This window comes from Ambystoma mexicanum, chromosome 6p, assembly GCF_040938575.1.
Source record: "Ambystoma mexicanum isolate Mex_15411 chromosome 6p, UKY_AmexF1_1, whole genome shotgun sequence".
NCBI classification, from domain to species: Eukaryota; Metazoa; Chordata; class Amphibia; order Caudata; family Ambystomatidae; genus Ambystoma; species Ambystoma mexicanum.
In genome coordinates this window covers 242,233,253-242,252,696 of record NC_090935.1, presented here as the reverse complement: position 1 = coordinate 242,252,696, position 19,444 = coordinate 242,233,253, and the positions used below count along the sequence as shown (strand labels likewise).

At 45.9% G+C, this 19,444-nt stretch overlaps 1 protein-coding gene across 2 annotated transcripts in view; it reads right to left on the bottom strand.

Annotated features, from left to right (window-relative positions):
• Positions 1 to 1,198: 1,198 nt before the first annotated feature.
• CTIF (cap binding complex dependent translation initiation factor) overlaps positions 1,199 to 19,444 on the bottom strand; it is a 1,422,510-nt gene continuing 1,404,264 nt past the window's right edge. For both annotated transcript variants that reach the window (XM_069626949.1, XM_069626950.1), the window contains one exon: positions 1,199 to 18,520. In XM_069626949.1, coding sequence (XP_069483050.1) covers positions 18,305 to 18,520 — 216 coding nt within the window. In that variant the 3' untranslated portion in view covers positions 1,199 to 18,304. The remainder of the gene's footprint in view (positions 18,521 to 19,444) is intronic.

Below are 19,444 nucleotides of genomic sequence, written 5' to 3'. Positions count from 1 at the left end.
TTTTTCTGTTTTCACACATACATCACACTGAAGAAACCTCAGGGACTCAACATAAATGCCTGCCTTGCCCTCAGGTACATCCATGGGTGAAACCCCAAATACCTCTGCAACATATTGCGCTCTTGATTATTTAGTTCCAAGAGATTAAACCCTATTCCACACCCACAGGACAGCCGGGGGTGCACAGGAGACAGTCCAAGAACCCCAGACATGAAATGCAAGTCCTAGGAATATCTAGGCCAAGACAAAAATCACCTCTCCTTCTAAAAACAAAATCCTTGACTGAATTACTATAGTACCCCAAACTCCTTTATTTTTTTATTTTATTGTTTAACGTGCAGACCTAGCTCGAGAGCAGCTACGCACCGTACAGGGTGTGGGCAACCAGCGTTTGGGCGGGCAACTTTTAACAGTAGTGCAGTACTGTGAGTAGGTGTCTGGGCACCCATTGGGATTGGTCCTTGGTGAGGAGTTGTTGAAAAAGCCAAGTTTTGAGAGATTTGCAAAATTGGAGAATTGTGGGGGGTATTCCGAGCCGATACCGGGATCGAGTTACAGAGGGTGGGTGCGTAACAAGAGAGTGATTGTGTGCGGGTTCTCCCTTTGCGGAAGATCAGTAGCGAGTAAGCACCTTGAGGTGACTCAGCCTGCACGTATAAAACAATGCTAGCTTCATCACTCATTCAGAGAGTGTTTGTTTGGAAAAATACTGAGTATTTTCAAGTGAAAAAATATTTGGATGCTTTACTTGGTAAACATATCTAACTGGGGTCCTGGAGAGCAGGCCCACTGGTGAGGTGGCATGAATATCCATGAGACGGATTTACATAGAAGAATATGTAATCTATGCAAATTCATGAAGTGAATATTCGTTTGGGTAGGCGCGCGGAAGCAACTGCTGCACCGATTTGGCACAGTATAAAAGCCTATCAAGCAAAGCCCTTGCGGCCGCAGATGATCTAAAGATTATTTTCCTTTCAGGAAATGATGCTAAGAACTCTGCAATGAAAATAGCTTTTCAAAATTCTCATCACAAGTCATGCAGTGAAAGAAATTCCCCTGTCTTGCTCCAAAATCCTCCTTCTGCACTCCAGGGTGCATTCATAAACCGTTTAATGACAGTATTTATCGGTTAGAAAATGCACAACTTGACATGGCGGTCAAAACATGAGGAGTAAAAAGAAAGACTCAGGCAAACTTTTCTAAATACTGATTGCAATATTTATTCTGTGGGCAATATCACAATTCACCATAATAGATGCATCAGGTATCATCTGTTTTCGAATAAACCTTAAACATAATAAAAATTATAGTATTTAGCATGTAAATGTTTGCATATATTAAAATGCATACTTCAACAAGAGCAACAAAAATGTGCAAAAAAACCAATTTCTTTATAATGAGGTATTTAGTCATGCTGTTATTTCAACAAAAGCTAGAGAAAGAAACACATGGTTTTAGCTTTGGATTTCCCCCTCACTTTTTTGTGAGGGTGTGGTAGCAGATTAGGCAAGTTGGGGATGGGGGGTTGGTTACAATGAAAACTTGAAGGCTGTTTTGTATAGGGTAGGGTCTGCAACGTGTGGCTAACCATATGCTTTAGACTAAGGCTCCCATGATCCCTCACCATTGACTATGCTGGCTAGGGCTCATGGGATGTGTGGTCCATAACATCCGGAGAGCCAAAGGTTGCATATCCCTGGTATAGGGCATGTGGAGCAGTAAATATGCTTGCAGGGAATGAACCAAGGATGGTCTGAAGCACCCTTTTTGAGTAGAAACATTTGCTTTCCTTCCGATGACTTTAGTACAGTGTGAGTGCTGAGGCGCATGAAAGACTCCACATGTTGGACAGAACAATGAACACACTGGCTTGTAAGACTCATGTTCGAGTTGACAGACCTTACAACCAGTCCTCAGTACACCACAAAAGGATTACATTAGCGTACAGGGTTTCCGTGCTCTTTGCATCTTCACAAGTTCAGCTAATCCTTATTTCTAGCTGCGACCCAATTCCTACATCCGCTCTATTTCATTCTTCCAATGCCCATTACAAAAATAGTCTGATCAACAAACTTTATACAAAACATTACATTCCTATGGAACTCTTTACAATTAACAATATACAGGGTAATATCACGGTGCGGCTAGCGCAAAAGGCAGTATTACAGGTCTAACCAGAACCCTGCTGTCGGTGCGCATTCAGGTGCATATTCTACAGTTCCACCTGGGAAGAGCTGAACCCTTTCAAGGAGGGTGAAGCCTTGAGATACCTGTTCACTGGCACATGATCATCACAGTCTGAAGGATTACACATGCACAAAAAAACAGCAGGGGCACAGTCACGGATGGACATGTCTGATGTGCGCTGGGAAATTTAAGATGGGGAGAGAACAGCTCAGTGAGGGGTGGGGGGCGGGATAGTCAAAGAAAGAGGAAAAAGAGGGGAGAAAAAGGGAAATTGAGAAAGAATATGGGCGACCTTGAAAGTGTACAGAAATTCAGTTTTTTTATGATTTTCAAGACTCCTTTTAAGCACACGCACAACATAATTCTCTCTTATATATGCAGTATTTTAGAATGCCTCTGGGTGGTGTGGTACACATTACTTCCCAGAGAGAGAGAGAGGAGAGAAAGGAGAGAGAAGAGAGAAGGAGAGAGAGAAGGAGAGAAAGGAGAGAGAAAGGAGAGAGGAGAGAGGAGAGAAAGGAGAGTGGAGAGAAAGGAGATAGAAGACAGAGAAGGAGAGAGAAGGAGAGAGAAGGAGAGAGAGAGGCAGACATTTATTTAACACATCTGAGATGGAGCAAATCCATTATGGGGCCCGTGAGTGTAAGAAGCAATGTGGACACAAGCTCAGCGGTTTCCCTTGGCCACTGGAGGTCCTGCCCCTACGCTGCTGGTGGAGCCCCATGCTGCTTCAAACACTCGGATTGTGAGCTTTTACACGTATGTGTGCTGTTAGTTTATAACCGGGATCTTGGTGTGGCAGAGTGCTGCAGCCTCGGATTTTCAATAAATATTGTGTGGAACCAAGTCATTCTGGTGTCATTGGGACAGAAAAAGTGTGAGATATCATGTCTGCGACTTCTATGAATTTGCGGACATGACATCACCGAATGGGAAAAGCTATGGTAACCCAGGAGGGTCAGTGAATACTGCCTCTGCCCTGTTCTTTTTATGCCGGGTGGTCATAGCATTCCGCTAACGCTAGACAGAAGTCAATGGGCGCCAACTCCAAGGGTCTGCTGCCGCCTGTGGCTCTCCAGATGTTTTGGGCCAGGATTCCTATCATGCCTCACCACTACCTATGCTAGCGAGGGCAATTGTAGTCCAAATAGTCTGGAGAACCAGTGGTTGTAGAGCCCACCAGGTGCCATTGGCTATTCATGGTTTATGGAATTTTAAAGTGTGGCAGCTGTGTAGATGGAATCCAGGCGGAAACCCACGGAAGATGCCGATACTATATTATAATGCTTTAAAATCACAGCAATCCTTGAGAAAGATATAGAGCAGAAAGCACATGTTGGCCAATGAAGCAAGACAGCCTCACTAGCAAAAGCGTACCTAGCACACAGAAGAGGGGGCATGGTAAGCAACCACACCGGCCTCATGCAACCTCACCAGCCTCACGCAACCCCAGAATGTGCTAGGATCTTAGTTGATGGAAGACGTACCTACAGCCAGCGGCCTGCCCTTCCCGCATCTCACCTGGAAAGATGATGGAGACATGTGAAGAAAGTGCCCACCTGACTATGGATCACTGTTGCGCATCCCTGGTGTCACCCTCTGCAGGTTGCATGGTTGCTCCCGTGCCGGCTATGCAGGCACAATGCAGTCTGCGCACTTTCTTCATGGCGGCCGCTTCCACCATGGAGCCCGGATGCTGCAGAATAATGTGTCAAAAGTAGGATTTCTCAGAAAGGTTAAAGGTTCATATTTGATGAGAATGTCTGCATTAGTCAAAGTAGGTGAGCGGCGGGTGGGGGTGTAGACCACCCTTCAACTTCGCCTGGGCCTCCAAGAAATGGAGTCTCAAGTGGGAGTCGGGCAAGTCGGCCGTCAACACGTGCGACCATTAGGCCGCTCCGCCAGCCAATAAATCAGGGCAACGGCCTAACACAGAAGATAATTCAATGCACATTGCAGTGGTGGGCCACTAATGAGACGGACTGGAAGAAGCAGGCCACTGTTCGGCTTTTCTGAAACCATCAGAACACACGCCTAGAACAGGATGCACAAAACGACATTTTCGATTCCTCTACCCCCCAAAGATTGCCCTCTAGATGTACTTTTTAGGGGGGCCATGCTCCCTGGCAAAGCATAGGCCGTCAGCTAGGAAAGAAAGAATGATACAAAAATATGCATGCCTTAGCGTGAGATCCCAAGAGCCACTGATTAACAAATTAGAAAGGGGGTTCATTTTTCGTTCACCACGCTCTCTATTTCACACTCTCACCATATACATTTATATATATATATATTTCTATAGTTTCTTCCTCAATGAACCCCCAAACAATCTCCTACATGAGGATATGTGGCCTCTCTGCTGCTCTAATCGTTTAAGAAATGTTTTTTGTTGGCCATGTAGAGGTTGACAATGAAACTACAAGTCCCAGGAAGGAAAGCACTGTTGCCTAATACGAATAGATACAGGTAACCTGGGTCCGGCTAGCAAACGGGTTCAGAGTCAAAAGCAAGCCGGTCCGATAGCACAGCGAGTAGAGCGCTCGCTTTGACATCTGTGCAGAGCCTGCTGACGCAGGTTCGAATCCCGGCAGGACCAATCACAGCCTTTCATCCTTCCGAGGCTGATAAATGAGCACCACGCACTGTGGGTAATAATAAGCAGCGCTCAGATGCCTGATGGTTCGGAGCGCTATATACATACTCAATAATTATTATATTTCATCGTCAAACAGCGTCATGTCGCCAACACAGCACCACGGGTCTACTTGCAGGTAAACCAACTGGCCATTAGAACAGGCCACCTGACCTGCGGTGGACAAATGGGAACATGGCGTCTATGTTGATACCAACTTAAAAAGTGTGGTACCGTTCAACCAGAAATTCAGAATGGTGCTCAGGGCCGTCCTTGCTAGTGACGTAACTCAACTGAGTATCATTTTAATTGCCATTTCAAAGAAGGACACCTGAACCACATAGGGTGTCTGGGAGCTGTATGATGAGCAATCTTAGTGCTGCTCGGAACACAACAAAGATCCTATAATTGGATAGGTGCCCGCAATGGAGCATATCCAATGCAGTTTATTATTTATTTATTTTTTTATATTTATAAAGCGCACAAACAGCCCGCAGGCATGGTGGCACTGTTACAGGAAAGCAACTTAGTTACATGGAGCATAGTTGTCCTTATAACAAGATTGCATCTGCTAATAAGCCATCAAACACTAGATATGGCTCAAGGTACTGAACCCCAGTAGAAACCCTAAAGTTGACTTCAGGTTTTCTCCACAGACCAGCTTCCTTCAGTTCACTAAATGATTGCTGCCGCCCCAGAGCGCTCGTAAAAAGCATTTATCCTTTCAAATTTAGAAATGAACAACCCAAGCTGAAAATACATGCTCAGCGTTTTAAATAGGGGGGTACTGCCAGGTTACAAGCAGCTGCCCTTTTCAATCCAGGTGCAATACTTTCTGTCGGAGTTTGCTTGTACTTCTCGGTAGGGAAGTAGGTACTCCGGAACAGGGTGCGCCTGCATTTCCATCTTTGCATCACAAGCCATTTCAGGGGCTAATTGTCGGGGTCCCTGTCCGTACAATCAGTGTTATCCACGTCTATCACAAATGTAGGTACCCTTGCACTCGGCACAAGGTATAGAGAAACTGTAGATAAGACGTTCTGCAGAATGGTCACCAACAAGTTTCAGACATGAGCGCGACGCAGACGGGCCGCGCATTAAAGTAAAGACTCCCAACTGAAAGCACATTGCCATATATACGTCAGCACCACAGTACCATTTCCCACGATAAAAGGAGGCCAGTCTTAGAATACCCAACTCCAATGAAGGAGTAAAAATCAACCATTATGTTTCAACTCCTCATCTACTAAATGTGCAAAGTTGCACTGTTGATGAGGCCTGGATATTAAATGTCCAAGCTGTGTTATCCATGGTAGCCATGAGCTACACTGATAAGTGGACAAGTGTCTTTGATTATCAGAGAAGTACAATATGGCGACCCTCTCAGGTAGGAGGCCCGAGTGTCAAAGTGTCACTTTTTACTCCAGACAGAGAATAGCGTGTAGGCATCGTAGTAGCCACCACAGCTTTGTCATTCTACCCTTCTTACCAACCATTGCCTCTTATCTCAAATCATGATGACTATTTATGTAGCACACAACACAAACTAAACAATTTCCAAACTCAATGAGTCATGGATTTTGAAATAGCAAAGGACTGGGGTGGAATCTGCTGCGCGGCCCCAAAGCAGCCGAATGAGTTACCGTGTAGCATGCTAGACTTGGGTAGTGCATTACGGAACCGAGCAAGTATGGCGGGAAACTGCTTCCCTTCATTTCCCGATCTCGAAAACCAAAAATCTTCTCTTAACGCAACATTCTAACATGAATTCCATCCCCAGTCAACCTGTTACAGGTTATATTGTACAGAAGCAGAAACATGCTCGGAAATAACCTACGGTATGAAATACATGTAGTTTTGAATAAATCATATGTCCTGCTTGTTTATCTGTTTGATATGTTCAAGCATCAACAAAACGCGGCAATAATACACAAATGATTTACCTGGTGAATTTGCAAGCCTCTGGTGAGAAGGTGGTATGCTCCGTCACGCTGGGAAAATGCATTTCCATAGCTGGAACTAACCACCGTAAATAAATAAATAATGGTATTATCTTCTGTAGCCAACAGGGAGGAAACTCTTAGTCACCAGCCATGGTTCTGAAGCTCCTCTGGCCTAAAACAAGAAGGGGAAAAGCCCAGGGTATACCAGGTTTATTCCCCAGCTGTTAATAGGTCCATCCAATCGTCATCACACGGGCTACCCAGCTGAGGAAGATGAAACCAGTTTGTGAAGCCTCTCCACCGTTTTCTCTACATCCCATTCGTAGACTAAAGCACAGACTTATAGTGAGGACAAACTGGAAATGGCAAGCTCTCTATAGCGAATGGGATGGATGCCAGTTCCCAAACTAGAATCGGGACCAACCAGTACACACCCCCCTTCTACCATGTGAGCTCCCAACCTAGGGCAGATGCTGGTCTCCATCTCCAGGGGCATTGCCTGGAGACAGCATGGAGACATCAACATTCCTCAAGAACAGAAGCTATCTGCATAGCCATATAGCCATCCTGGAGAGACCCAAATAGACCGAAGAACTGTCCAAAAAGCCTTTGGCTACCCCCAGGACTATCACAGTACACATCTGCTAGTTTCTGTGTGTCCAATCTCCCCTCAACTGCCATGAATCACACCATTCAAATTGTGCTCATTTGAGCTTTTTGAGAAAAAAGCACATTTCTAAATGTGTCACTATGCTTGTTGTGCTTTGTCGGACTACCAAAGTGGTTTGTATGGTGCCCACGCTGCTGCTACTGATTTACAGCTTCATCGCACTACAAATGAGTGTTACTATGAAGCAAGTCCGCGCTACTTACGATAGCAATTTCAAAACAATGACATTCAGCCTCACTACTTTACTTATCTTGCGTTCTTACGGAGAGAGCTCTACAGTAGATGCGTTAGTACAATGAGCTGTAGTACATATGCGTTTACCCTCAAACCCCAACTCCATAGACAACACAAATGAGCATATTCAAAAAATATCTATTTACCGAGGCAGGCCCTGTCTGAGAAGACATCTAGCTTCGGGTGGAGAAACCTCATCATGCCATGGTATAGATGACCCTTTCGTGCTGTCCCATTGCTATGCACACTGCTGTGTCAAGGGATGTCTGTTGGTGTACACTAGCATCGTTAAATGCTTAAAATTGACAGCACCTCAGTTGCGTGATTTTCACAAGTTTCAAAGAGCATTTCGTCTCTCAAAAGGCACTGCTGGGCTGTGTTCACAACTGGAAAATACCGCTACACACAGGTAAGGGCACGACGAAACTGTGAAGAACACAAAGGGAATTGCTGCAGATAGGAGATCGAGATGGAGACACTTGAGACTTTGTAACTTTTTACATTCTTAATCCGCACAGACAGCTGTGGCCCACGCGGGGGCGTGTAAAGGTGGGCATTGGTTTACAGCATCAATCGTCTACTACCATATCAGCTGACCAGACGCGTAAGCTCTGCGTCCCACAACAAGTTGGGACCGCCAGTTGGGTTACTAACCTTTGCTGATAGGCCAAGGAACTCTCAAAACTCTTCCATGTGGGAGAGTCTTGCTCCGCTCCCCTGCCCAGAAGCGAGCAACTTGTCTTCTCATTAATGGTTGCGAATGGCCCTTTCCCGCTTGATAAGCACCTAGTGCAGACTGCCAGCCAGTTCCCTTCCACTCACCTAGCCACAAGACCATGAAAGTAGATCTGAAGCGCCAGCACGATGCAAAAACAAGAAATAAAATATGATCAAGGCAATGATCTGCTCTGCTCTATCCGGGTGGATGGCTCATGGGTTAAGCGGTTGCCTTGGTTATGGGAGCCTTCCTGAATTCCACAAGCTTGCATCCTGCCCAGGTCAACTCCATCATTCATCCCTTTGAGGGAGAAAAGGGAGTACCATTAAAATGTGTCAGAACAACTTCTTGGAAGCTAGAGGAAAAATTCCATCCAACCCCATATCACTGCACATGCGTTACCCTAAATCCTGACACAGGCGGGAGGCTCTTCTATTGAAGCAGCCACATGTTTTACCCAGCACCAGAAAAGCAGGTCCACCCCCAGAGAGCCAGCAGGAGTCCCAGCCCCTGCCAGCCCCGATGAACGGGATAGGAGAAGCGACCACACTCGGTGCCTGCTCGCTCCGCGCGCACAGCAGAGCATTAACTGGCAGACCACTGAACCAGCCCACAGCTAATTATGCTGACTGAATATTTCATGACTATTTTTAATTATACTTCATTCATCATTTTTTAATGCGCTTTACAAATGATACACTATGTTTAGCTGTCTCATCTGTTAGAAAGACAGTGTAATGGCTTTGCGTCGTTTCATCCTGATTCACAATAGCTGCCACAGCCACTTGTGATTAACGGCAGCCATCTTAAATCCCTGTTCTAAGAGTCCTGGTTCTGACAGACACAGGAAGTTGGGCACCTTTGCCAATCATTAGGCTGCATTATCCTATGACCCCATTGGAAAAAGCGACACAGGCAGTGCCCCTGCAAACCTGCCCGTACATCAATAGCACGCTGCCCTGGAGAGATGCTGGAAAACAGCTGCAGTGGCTGCTACCATTGTGTTTGCAGTTTCGCAACACTGCAAAGTAATAAACATACCGACCTCAGAACTATGAACACCTGAATTGTCCCTGTTGAGATTCAAACCTGTGACCTGAATCCCATTAAAATCTCATCAGTGAACCTTAACTCCCATAGCTATCTGATCGCCAATATAAATACGGCTTTTAGTGAGCTGGAGCTTGCTGGGGCAGTGCCCAATAGTCTCTGAAAAATCATTCTAAAATGGGGCACTGCCGGGGCGCCCTAAAGTCCCCTAACAGACCCAGCTGATCCGGCCGCAACAAACCAAGGCAGCTTTTCTAAAGCCTGAAGCTCTTGCGCATAAGCGAGATCAGGCTTTAGTAAAAAAAAAAGGCCATGTCCTTGCTTTTATTGTTCTTATTGTGACGCTGACCACCCAGACCTATAACTAAGAGATGCAAGGATTATCAATTCACCCTTGCACACCAGATGAGAGGGCGATGATCGCTCCAAAGAGATGCATGTCGCGGGCGGCACCACAATGAAGGAAGTAAAGATAAGGCCGCTAGAACCCAAGGCCTTTTTCTCTAAAGCCTGAAGCTTATGTGCAAGTGTTTCAGGCTTTAGAAAAAAAAGGTCTTGGTTTCTAGTGGCCTCGTCTTTTCTTAATTAGTTTGAACGACCCCTGCCTGGCATCCCTCTAACAAATGCAGCGCTCATCCCCCTCGCATCCAGCGTGAGAGGGTGCTGATGATCGCTACAGAGGGGTTCCTGACAAGGTTGTAACTTGCCTAAACTGCATGCTGCCTGTTCGGCCATGGCCCCCTTTAGGCCACGGCCCCTGCAATGGCCCTCCTCTAATTTGCATGCCGCTTAAAGCACTGTATAGAGATATCAGTTTAAGGTAATCACTCACATCTAGCGGGGAACACTGAGCCCATTAAATAAAATGTAACTCGAAGGAGCGGTATACCAAGTTATCTGCCTTCGACATTTGGCAATATTTTTTATACAGCTAGTAAACCAACAAGTGTGTGTAAAAAATGGACTTGCTGTCCCCTTGAGCCATCACACAATTGCAGGGGTCCTTGCCAAGACACCTTTGATACTAGCAAAGGGTGAGGAACCTTTTTAGGGTGGTTATTCCTTTGTGGGGACCTCAGCGCCCTTTAAATATATTTTTTTGTATTTTTGTTGGTGGTGTATGGATTTTCTTATTACTGGTCGCATGGAATAGTAACTACGGAGTACTTGGTTCCTCAACTCCGTTTAATCAAAAAGAGAAACTTTACAGTTACTTTATCAAGTAGCCCATGCACCCACGCTTTTCTAAGAAAGAAAGAAAGATTTGTGACCCCTTTCCTCAGTTTTCCGAAGTGCATTTATATTTCAGATTTTTACTTGTTTGCAAGTGCCCTATGTGATGACATTGAGGAAAGGGGTCACAAGTCTTTTCTTCTTTCTTAGAAAACCGTGGGCGCATGGACTACTTGATAAAGTAACTGTAATGTTCCACCTTTGATACTAGCACTTGGTCAGCCCTTTCATAGCTTAACACATAAGGTTATGGTATTTCATGGTGACTTTGGTTCACCTAATGTCTAAGCAACCTCCCAGGGTCTCATTTTTAAAACCATGTATGAATTGCTCCATGTATGAATTGCTCCTTAGAAAAAAGGGACAATGTAAGAATCATTGACCATCCACAGCCACACAAAGTACACTGCTCTTCCAAAAAGGTTCTAAAGTACAGGTTTTCCACGCTGTCGTAATTACCGATTGAGGTCACGTAATATACTAGAATTATAAGCGGCACCAGCTAGAAAGGGAAGATTCTACTAAGGAGAACCTCCAGATAAAGACACAATGCATCTTGGGAGCCCATCATGGCTGCCGTTCATAGACACTGAATCTATGGAGCATGGCCGCACAGGAGTTAACTTTTCCCATCAATGTCCGCTATGCTAGTCGGAGCTGTGGCTTATGCCCACTAAAGTCTCTAGAATTTTTCCCACATCCCAAAACAATACTAACCACTTATAACGACAAGGCACGACAACCACAAGAGAGAAAATAACCTCAAACCCGGCCATCCACCCAACAGAGTGAATCCATACAGTAGGCCATCTTTCACGGAATACCCTTGCAGCCTGCGGAAGCCATTAGCCACTGGAAAACGATCTGCTGCCCATTGCAGAACATGGCTTAGCAACTGTCTGCAAAATATGTGTAGTGCACACAAAGAAACCTAAATGTAGTTAAAGGATATGTAGATCAACTGTACAAAAATGCTTTTGAATTGAGCCAGCTGGAGCGCAGCAGGCCAGGAGGTGTAAAGAAAATGGAAGTATCCTGAAGAGTAATTGATCACCCCGTATACAATGACTTGTAATAATGAGAGAGCTAAAGCAATACTGAAGAGCGTCCTGCATGCAGCAGGCCGCCCCGTCAAAGACCTAAGGAAGCAGGAGCATATCACCCCAACCGTGACGGCACTGCGCGACCGCTCGCCCAGACCCGCGTCACTTTCAAGAGCTCCTGCATCAGCTACAAGGCACCAACCACCAATGCCCTTGCTTACCTCTCTGACAAACTTACTATCACCGGAGGCCAACCTAGCATTACACGCCTAAATATCATCATATTGCACACCAGGAACTGCCAAAAATGAAAGACCAGCAACCAAGGCTTCTCCAACTGTGTACTGAGAATATGGAACAACATTCGGCCTGCCATTAGACCGGCCTCACATCTCCCGTCATTCAGAAATGGGCAGAAGAGTCAACTCTTCAAAGAAGGCCGGCCTCCCTCTCGCTCCTGCCAGTAACCTTCTGTATCCGCATTCTCCATATTCTTTTGAATAAACACATTCTAATTGCATTTATGTTACTGCACTCCCTTGTAATAAAGCCCGCCATTGCTTCCCGGGTAGGCTTGAGTTATATAAACTCCAATACACATGCATAGGCCATATATCCTCTTGCTGAGCTTCAACCCATGCGAGTGGGGCCCCAAGATAATTCCACATCTGTTCATTCCAATCCTGCTCTTTCTGCCCCAGCGGAAACCTAGCAGCATAATGGGGAAAGCGCAAAAATATCAAAAGCAGGCATACTGGCATGCACAAGTGTGTGGTGCCCTTTATGGTCAAGGTGGTATTCTTAGGGCACAAATGTCCTGTGCCAACATTAATGGACATGGGCTTGAACACAGAGATACCACAAAAAGCAAGTGCAAACCCCAGTCTGCCTATGTCCCGCTCACTGTTTGGAACCAATCTATTAAGGTGAAGAAGTAAAAGAGGTGACTTGCATGAGCTCTCGCGAGGTCATCGACTAAACAAAGTAACCATCAAATAATCGGTCACTAGAAGGGAAGAGGGACCAAGCCTCAAGACCAACTACAGGCTCCCTTCCATGTAAGTTTACAAAGTTACTGCTGGTTGGTGGGGCGGAGGGAGGGGAGTCTGTGTTTTTTTAAGTCAACGCATCAATGTACCTACTTCTTTAGAAAACTCTGTGGTTCCCCAGGAGAGGCGATCAAGAGCATTGTTACATTTGATATTAACTTCTAGATTAATCAAATCAATTTACCAAACCTGCCAAGGGCACATGCAGTATCACAATGATTGCACATACATGTCTTGTTGCTTCCATAGATTTACAAGAACTGCGCACGCGCGGTGTAAGGTGCAGACTCAGTTTTGTTTAGTATGCACCAAGTGCATCCCGCAATGCGACTAGTGTTGCCCATTACTTCAGAAAGCCCCAAACTTGGTTCTTCCAGCTGACGGCGGGCCAGGGCGAAACCATATGCAGAGGAATGTCATGGGTTCATGTGAATCGACACTTGACAGTGTTTCCAAACGAAGACAATGAAAGAGCTGCAAAGTGTCCAATGCAGCACCCATAGATTGTTCCATTAGTACATGCCGCGGCACGCCGGGCAAAACTCCCATGAACACATCCCAGCATAAAACACAACCAGCATAGGGTCTCGCCAAGAGGCCAATTTTCATTCTCCACATCCCGCTGCCTCAAACCGCCCTTCTTTCAAGTCTTCGATGAACATAAAGCCCCATCCATAGCCCCTTTCTTTGTACGACCAGGGGGCTCTGCCGCGCCACATGAGATGATGCAGTGAATCAAATGTAAGATTAATAAAAAGGCACAAGGGGTATCAGGAGCTAAGAAGACTTATTTGAGGTTTATTTCTTTTTTTTCAATTCGGCCTTAAAAACTCAATCAGACAGCGATGGTGGATTATGCGTACCCTCTCATTCAATAGCTTGCCTACTGATGCCCGATGCTTTCTGCATGGTCTTTCCTGTAAAGTGGGCTAAAAACAACCCACTGTTCCTATACACTATTACAATCTAAGCGGTTTACTTTTTTCTTAAGAGTGGATACAGCATAGCACTCATCAGGAAAGTAGATTTCCTGCCAAGTGTCATGCTTAAGTTCACGTTTTCCAACTCCTGCCTGAGTTACAGCGAGTTCGGGGTTGGTGAAAAACAGACAGGTATCCAATAATTTGCCTTTTCAAATTATAAAGCTTTATTGATGTGTCCCAAAAAATACACGCTTGAAAAAGCTACACTAATGTTTTTTTCCTTCCTGGGGGTTGCGTTCCCTTGTTTTTGAGTTTTTATTACTTTACCAAAGAGGAGTTGGCAGACTTTTGTTTGGTATGTGGTAATTGCCCCCAAAATATTCCCAGGAATCTAAGAGCCGTCGCCGATCTTTAGCATGTGATATCGGGTCAGCGAGGGAAGAGAGTAGACCCCCCCCCTTACCATTCCACTGTTGCTTTAGACTAAACTGGAAGCGCGCCGGAAAAGAACAAGCGAGTTACCAAGTGAGGCAAAAAGCAAAGACAATGAGCCTGCCCTTACTACTTCCTTAATTCTGGGGCCCCCAGTCCCAGCGTTATATCCTTTCTGACCAATAGGAAACCTGACGACACAATTAACTTCAAACATGCAAAATACTTTTATAAAATTACTTTTCTTTCAAAAGCAATATACCATAGTTAGAAAACGTATAACATAAATCAAACAATGTTGCCTACATATCTCAAAAAAATCATATTTACAATATACTTTTTTATACAAAAAAACTATGACCCCCAAACTATACATTCACATGTCATTTGATGAAATGACCAGCACTCCTTGGCGAGTCATAGCAGAGATTGGGAATTCAGCCCTCAGTGGTCATGAAGGACTCTGCCTTCTAGAGACTTGGTGCAATGTGGACTCCATCTGGTTGGTATTGAATTTTTCATTTATAATTGTGTAATAAGGCAAGGAAATTGACTTAGCGCGACAGGATCTAGAATGCCGCTGGACACACCCACACACACACACGTCCTCTGTACTTCCAGTGAACTTTCCAACCCTGCGGCATACCTTGCACAGCATGACTGTGCATACGGATGTTAGAGGCACATTTTGTTTCCACATTAGTAATTATGTTTTCGATTGGCAGAGTCTCTCGACAGCGAAAGGAACTGTAGGATACATACTCTACCTCCCTACGGTCAAGGAGCCCGCCGCCTCGCTCAAACATGGGCCCATCATCATATTTATCCTTGCCTGTCAAAGGGACCCTTGTAGACCGTTTCCAAACCAAATAGTTTTCCTTACTCTTTGCCTTTCTGTGTGTGTGGGAATTTATTTTCTCAATCTAGGTTTACTCTAGCGGTGTTGCACTCGTGTGAGCGGCTCTTTGTACACTTCCCTGTGTGCCTTTGCGGGCAGAACAAAGGTGTGACCTTACGTGATTCAAACACCCTAAGGTTAAGAAAACAGAATATACTTGTCTGCTTTGATGGCCGTTGCCTTGTGTTGTTAAAAATGGTATTGCCTGCAAGTTACTGTTAGGATGACTAGATTTAAAAAAAAAAAAAAAAGAAAAAAGGGTCAGGCCAGACAGAGGTGGGACTGAGCAAACACAAATAAAACGGTAGTCCTACTTCTATGTTGCTGGTCTGTTGCGGGAGGGGGTGCTCACAGGCACACTCCTCTCATTGGAGCAGGGCGGCCAGGGAGGGGGAGGAAATGGGGGCGTGAAAAGCATTTACACCCCCATTCACCCGCAGTTAGAGTCGCACCGGACCCGATTTCGAAATCAGGTCCTGGCAAAAACCGTGACCGTAGCCACCCACCCTTCCAATCCCTGGACAGGGTTTATCAAATTAAAAAACTCTTGGGGCCCCAGGAAAGAGGGCAATTTCCCGGGACTGTCCCGGGAAAACCGGGACGTCTGGTCACCCTACTGCAAGTTCTTGTCTACTCTGCATTTTGAATTTACTTGTTCATTTGTACACACAATACTAGGCTCCGTTTTATCCTGCATGCCTGCCAAATGCCACCAAAATTCCTTGAAGCTTGAAAGTTAAAGGTGTACTTTGGTTCCAAAATAAGAAACCTGACCCAAACTTGCCTTAACATGCTTTCAGGTTAATATTTTAAAAGAGGCAGGGTGGACGATTTAGAGGTTCAAAATTGGCACCGGCGTACCGCCTAGGTCGGCCAGGAGATGCCATGTCAATGGGAGCCTATCTTTGCAGTCCTGGATTTGTATTAAACAAATCCATGCATTCTAGGAATTGTAGCCCTGGTTTGATTCTTTTGAACCCATTGGCAGCGGCTCAACTCTATTGAGCTGACCGGGCATCAGCGGCCCCCCTCCCCGATCCGAAATGTTGGACTAGGTTGACTTGACCTACCTGACCTACAGAGTAGTGGTCAGACAGAACAGGACACAGATGTCAAAAAGTTACTGCAATGACTAAGGTGAACCATTTCACTTTTAGCATCTTCATTTATAAGCATACATTTTAAGGCAATTGAAATCCTGATGTGGGGGCAAATTGAAAGGGTAGCGAGAGGACAGGAGTCTGCTCATTCTCGCAACTGTCCTTAAATGGGTGCTTGCAGACTTAAAGGAGAGAGTTAACTGCTTGTAACACTGAAGCTGCTCTGAAATAGTCTAATTAGAACGCGCAAAGAAGTTACATGCTCCCCACACAAATAAGTTTGTCTCTCCCCCACCCTCTCTGAAGTTAGCGCCTCTCACAACATTTAAAGGGTTAGTCAACTCCCCCGAAATGTAGGATTCGTTGCGCCCCTGTCCCCTGATCGCCCGACACCACTGTTTTGAAGATGGAAAGCATAGCACTGGAAAAGTGGTGGCCCTGTAGGACAGTCATCCCCCCTTCCTAGCCTAACACTGCCTCTGCTAACGAAAGACACCAGAAGGTAGGACCATCATGCGCAAGAGTAGGAGACCTTTGGCAGATTCCTTGCTGCAAAAACAGGTAACAACAAAACATTGAATTATATCTTTGACCTATAAAAAAAAGGCCATGAAAATTGCACAGAAAAGCCCGGACTTGAGAATTCCAAGATCCTGCATTGATAAAGAAGGCCTTGGTAGTTTCAGCTGCCTGGAATTCCAGGCAGCGATACCTGCAGTGACATCATCACTGTGCGACTGGAGTATTCCAATGATGAACGGGGCCCTAAGAATGGACTACTACAGTCAAGCTATCATTTAAATGCTTACACAACTGAATGGCGGACCCCCCCCCACCCGCCCTTATTAAATCCGACCCTGCTCGCTGAACAATAGAAGTGGGTCTCTTATTTCATCGCTTACTTCATTTAAATAAACAGGCTTTTGTTATCTATACTTTAAGATGCTGTGACATTTACAGAGTTGGGGCCTGATTCACAGACCGTTTCCCGATGTGATTGCACCATTATAAAAAACTTCCATGAGTCAGGCCCTCAATGCCATAAACGGCCATGGTGTGGGGGGCAGCCAATGAGAGGCGCGGGCTGTTTGTTGTGGCAATCACAGAAAGTAGGGTCATGGGGTGGTGGCTGTGAACACGTCTGACAGAAAATACAATATCTTGGCTGCGTTGTACTTAAATAGAATACATGGTTTCCGCTAGGTCGGTGTCTTCACGAAGACCTTGAACTCTTAATTGCTTTCGGTCTCTGTCACAGTCCTTCTCACGACACCGGCCTCCATTTAAGCAGAGGAATAGTTGCCTACAATTATAAATGTAATTACAGCTACGCAAACATATAAGGAACTGATTACAGCTGAGAGGACGCAGGGCCCTCCAGAGCCTTTAAATGCAATACTGAATTTTCCCGGAACTCCAGTCGACTTCTTGAGAAACGTCATGCCAGGACAGAAGTTTCCAATTACCACCATTTTCCACCAGAGATGGGACTTCGGGCTGGCTGGCTGCCTGCCTCTCAAGTGGCGATTCCCTCCTAAATCAAGACCTGCTCAGACCCATTCACTAGATCGCCACCGTATGTGATTTTGTCGAATGCCACAGAGTTTTCCTTCTGCTTAAACCAAAAGCAAAACAAAAAACCGTAACAGTGCAAATAAAATCGAAACAAAAAAAGGAAACCCGTGCAAGGACCTTATCTAAAATCGGGTCATGTCTGTCCCACCCCGGCCCTATTTTGACAAGAGAGACTGGTCAATTACCAGTGTCTCGTGTGGAACGTGTCCCCTTTGTCCTTCCAGGGACATCTGCTGTGGGGTTTTCTCTGCTGCCAGTTGGGCACTGAGAGGCAGTACAATGGAGGGAAAACAATACCGGCCCGGCTTTTCACGCACATGCCAGGCCTCTTTCTTCCCCTTTGTCTCAGCCCAACAATGGCACGACTGGGAGCGTGTGTTGTTGCACAAGCTTTGGCTTAAATGAAAACAAGAAGGTGGCGCTTGTGTGTGTGGAGAGTAAGAGGGGGAGGGGGATGGTCGTTGCGCCGTCCTTTGAACGTATACTTAAGCATGCTCTTTTTGGGGGAGCGGGAAGGGGGTGAAGACATGGGTGCGCCCCCCTTTTTCAGTTTATGTTCACTGTGCATTTGCTCAGCCTCCCCTCCCACAGAGGTCAGGTCGTCGCTGCCCCCCTCAGGCTGTCAGCTTCTGGATGGTCTTGTTGTAGTACTGCGTGATGTGCGGCGTCAGGGGGTTCCAGTGGTTGGCGTGCAGCTCGATGACCTCGAGGAGGAGGGACCGCGTGAGCATGGACTCCGAGGGGCACAGCATCTTGTCGCGTGCTGCCGCCAGCAGCTCCGTCATCATCTCCGGCAGCTGCTCCTCCAGCAGACGCCCCGTGCTCTGCAGCTGTCAAGAGACCAAGGGCAGAGGTCGCGTGTTAGAGTTCAAGTAACCAGGCAGACAGACATTTTGAAAGTTATAAAAAGCTTGCCCTCTTGGGGCCGGGTGGGGAGCAAGAGGCAGAAAAGAAGGCTCTTTAAAACAGCAATAGCAGCAGACACAATGCATTCTGGTGCGACAGAACCACGGAATAAATACCCATCGATTTACCAACACATGAATTAAAATGAAGGTCTCAATAACAAACGGAAAGACTCCATCCCCCAGACCTAAAGTTGTTAGCAGAATAGCATGTAGACCTGTTGCACCTTTCCCCTCTAGTTAGTGGCATAACAACTTTTTTTTATACTATGCCAATACCCCCCCCCCCCCCCCTCCCTTTTCCCACAAATGTTTTTTCTGGTTCCCCCCACAAGATACAACTGCTTATATTTTCAATGAAAAGCAATTACAGTAATCTCTTTTTAAAGAACCTCGTGAACCCCCCGGCCCCCTGCACACACACCTCAACCCTGTACACCATTAGTGCCCCACAGTTTGAGGAACACTGCTCAAGTTGCTTGTATTCAGGGTTTGGACCGGAACATAGCTTTAGTAATACTCTGAATGGCCCTGTCTTAATGCCTCCCAGCTCCAGGTGGTTACTTAAAAACAATGACTGCCGTCCATCGAGGGCTAGTGGAAAAGACAAAGCCCCTGGGAATTAAAAGACGAGCCACACAAGACAGGCGCCGCAGCACCCAAAGGAAAACAGCACATGCTCAGACATGGCCATCACAAACCCGGACATATGTGGCATTAGCTGCCTTTCTAAAGAGACATCCCTGGGAAAAACACAAGCCATATGCTATGTCTCCTGGTTATGTTTCTCCTCATTCATAAGTTTTGGCTGAATGGGGTGTATTCACAAAATATTCATTTATAGAGCAG